This window comes from Helianthus annuus, chromosome 9 (assembly GCF_002127325.2).
Source record: "Helianthus annuus cultivar XRQ/B chromosome 9, HanXRQr2.0-SUNRISE, whole genome shotgun sequence".
In the NCBI taxonomy this organism is placed as follows: Eukaryota; Viridiplantae; Streptophyta; class Magnoliopsida; order Asterales; family Asteraceae; genus Helianthus; species Helianthus annuus.
The window spans coordinates 72,361,437-72,363,790 of record NC_035441.2 but is presented as its reverse complement, the minus strand read 5'-3'; the positions used below and the strand labels follow the sequence as shown (position 1 = coordinate 72,363,790).

Below are 2,354 nucleotides of genomic sequence, written 5' to 3'. Positions count from 1 at the left end.
GGTGGTGCTCGGTGAGGGTGGTGGGAGTTGCAGGGTGGTGGTGGGAGGTGAGGGTGGTGGGTGCTCGGTGAAGAAGATGAAGAGGGAGAGAGAAAGAGGAGATAGAAAGAGGGGAGAGAAAGCTGATAAGTATCAAAATGATTAAAGATGGGGAGCCGTTTTGTTGACAGTTAACAAGTGGAGCCATTTTGACCATTATTTACCAAAAACTAATCATCTTTTCACAAGCTGATAAGAAAGGTGGAACATAGGGATGTGTGATACTTATCATCTTTGACAGTAATGACATGCTTTTTGTTGACAGTTAACACGTGTCAAAAGCTGACTATTTTTTGAGGAAAGTTCTTAACTTTTGTCTTGAGCCGGATTGAAATTTGTGAAACGGCATTTTATGGGGTGTCAACTGGCCATTTTTGAAAAATTGACCAGTCAATGGCTATTTTCGTGATTACCGCTATTTATAACAACTTTTACATATCTTTGAATACAGATGGCACACCTAGGAAGCTTGGGTTCACAGATACGACACTGGAGTAATTTCAGTGTTCTTCCCCAAATTCGCTACCTGAACTGAAAACCCTAATTTTGTCTCATACCAGGTACTTATAATGCGTCGTTTTCCGATTTATTTTGTTTATTTTATGCAATCTCGTTGTTGAATTCCTAGGGTTTATAGTTCAACGAAATACTATGGTTTCTTGTAAACATCTCGGTTTGATCAGCTGTTAAACGTGTTTTCTTTCTGGGTAATTTAAATTTAAGAAAACCAGGGTGCAGTTGTTTATATCAAGGAGTTACTTGCTTTTGTGTTGCTGATATATCAGATTTCAAGTTAAACATTTCTTCATGTTCATAAACATATAGGACCGACTATCTTAATGGGAGCTTTTTTGAGCAAAAATCATCTTAAACGGATTGGATCATTTCATGCTCCACCTAATGAATCCTGTAAGAGACAGAAAACATCATCAGGTGTTTGGTATGATGAGCCTCGATTGATTCCCGGTCTTCCTGATGAAATCTCTCTTCAGATTCTTGCTAGAACTCCCAGAATTGGCTATTTGAATTTGAAGGCAGTATCGCCCAGCTGGAGAGCCGCAGTAACCAGCCCTGAAATTTACAACATCAGGAAAGAATTAGGTACCACAGAGGAATGGCTCTACATTTTGGTGAATAAGGGGCTATTTGGACGTTTCTTGCACGCGTTGGACCCCATTTCTAAAAGATGGCAAAGATTGCCTCCTATTCCTAATGCACTTGTAGAAATTGGTTATAGACGAAGCTTATCGTGTTTTCGGACTGTGTATCGTAGTTGTGCTTTTGCAGCTGTTGATGGCTGCCTATACATGTTAGGAGGGGTGTCTGGATGTTCTAGTTTGACCAGTGTCTGGAAATACGACCCGGTTTCAAATTCTTGGATTGAAGCAAACCCCATGTCTGTTGGTAGGGCTTATTTTGAAACCGGGGTGTTAAACAATAAACTGTTTGTTGTTGGCGGCATTAGCTTTAGTCGTGTTGGTGATAATCATTACAGTAAAACCCCGCTACAGTCGGCAGAGGTTTTTGATCCCGAAACCGGGTTGTGGTCGGATATACCAAGCATGCCATGTTCAAAAGCACACGCAACTGCGTTTTTAGGAGGTTCACAGAACCCTGTTACTATAGGATTGGCATCTTACAGAGGAAAACTATATGTTCCTCAGAGTTTCCTTCGCTTGCCGTTTTTCGCTGATGTTGGTGGTGAAGTTTATGACCCTGAAACAAATTCATGGGTCGATATGCCAACGGTCATGGGTGAAGATTGGCCCCCTCGCATATGGGGAACCAAACCGAGTGTGATTCTTGATGGTGATCTATATGCGATGGATCCTATATACTCTTTGGAAGGTGCTTTGGAAGGTGGAAAAGTATATGTTTATAATCACCCCGATGATTCTTGGATAGTGGTTGAAGGATACGTGCCTTTACGCAACCACTCACCATATATACTTACGGGTTTACTTGGGAAGCTTCATGTGGTCACTATAGATGATAACGATAACATGGTAGTGATGCGGGGTGATAAACGAGATGATTCGACTGCATCATTAGATGAAGGAGATTCTGAATCAGTGACGACTTCTGAGTCATATATCTGGAATGTGATTGCTTCCAGGAATTTTCGTTTAGGCAGGCTTGAGGGTTGTCAAAATCTCGATATATAAGTGGGTTCGTTTCATAACGCATCTCTCTCTTTCTAACTACTTTTGACTATGTTTTATGTCCTGTGTACAAATGTAATATGAGGTTGGTTTCTTGAAACGGAGGTTACCACTTATATAGAAGTTTACCATGTGAGAAGTGTTAAAAAACCA

At 40.8% G+C, this 2,354-nt stretch overlaps 1 protein-coding gene across 1 annotated transcript; it reads left to right on the top strand.

Annotated features, from left to right (window-relative positions):
• Positions 1-471: 471 nt before the first annotated feature.
• LOC110877923 (F-box/kelch-repeat protein At1g22040) lies at positions 472-2,354 on the top strand. The gene is made up of 2 exons (XM_022126150.2): positions 472-599; positions 865-2,354. The coding sequence occupies exon 2, from the start codon at positions 879-881 to the stop codon at positions 2,202-2,204; it is 1,326 nt and encodes a 441-aa protein (XP_021981842.1). The 5' UTR covers positions 472-599; positions 865-878; the 3' UTR covers positions 2,205-2,354.

Excerpts from the sequence above, each read along its gene's own strand:
- LOC110877923 (XM_022126150.2), top strand. The coding sequence starts at position 879 with ATGGGAGCTTTTTTGAGCAAAAATCATCTTAAACGGATTGGATCATTT.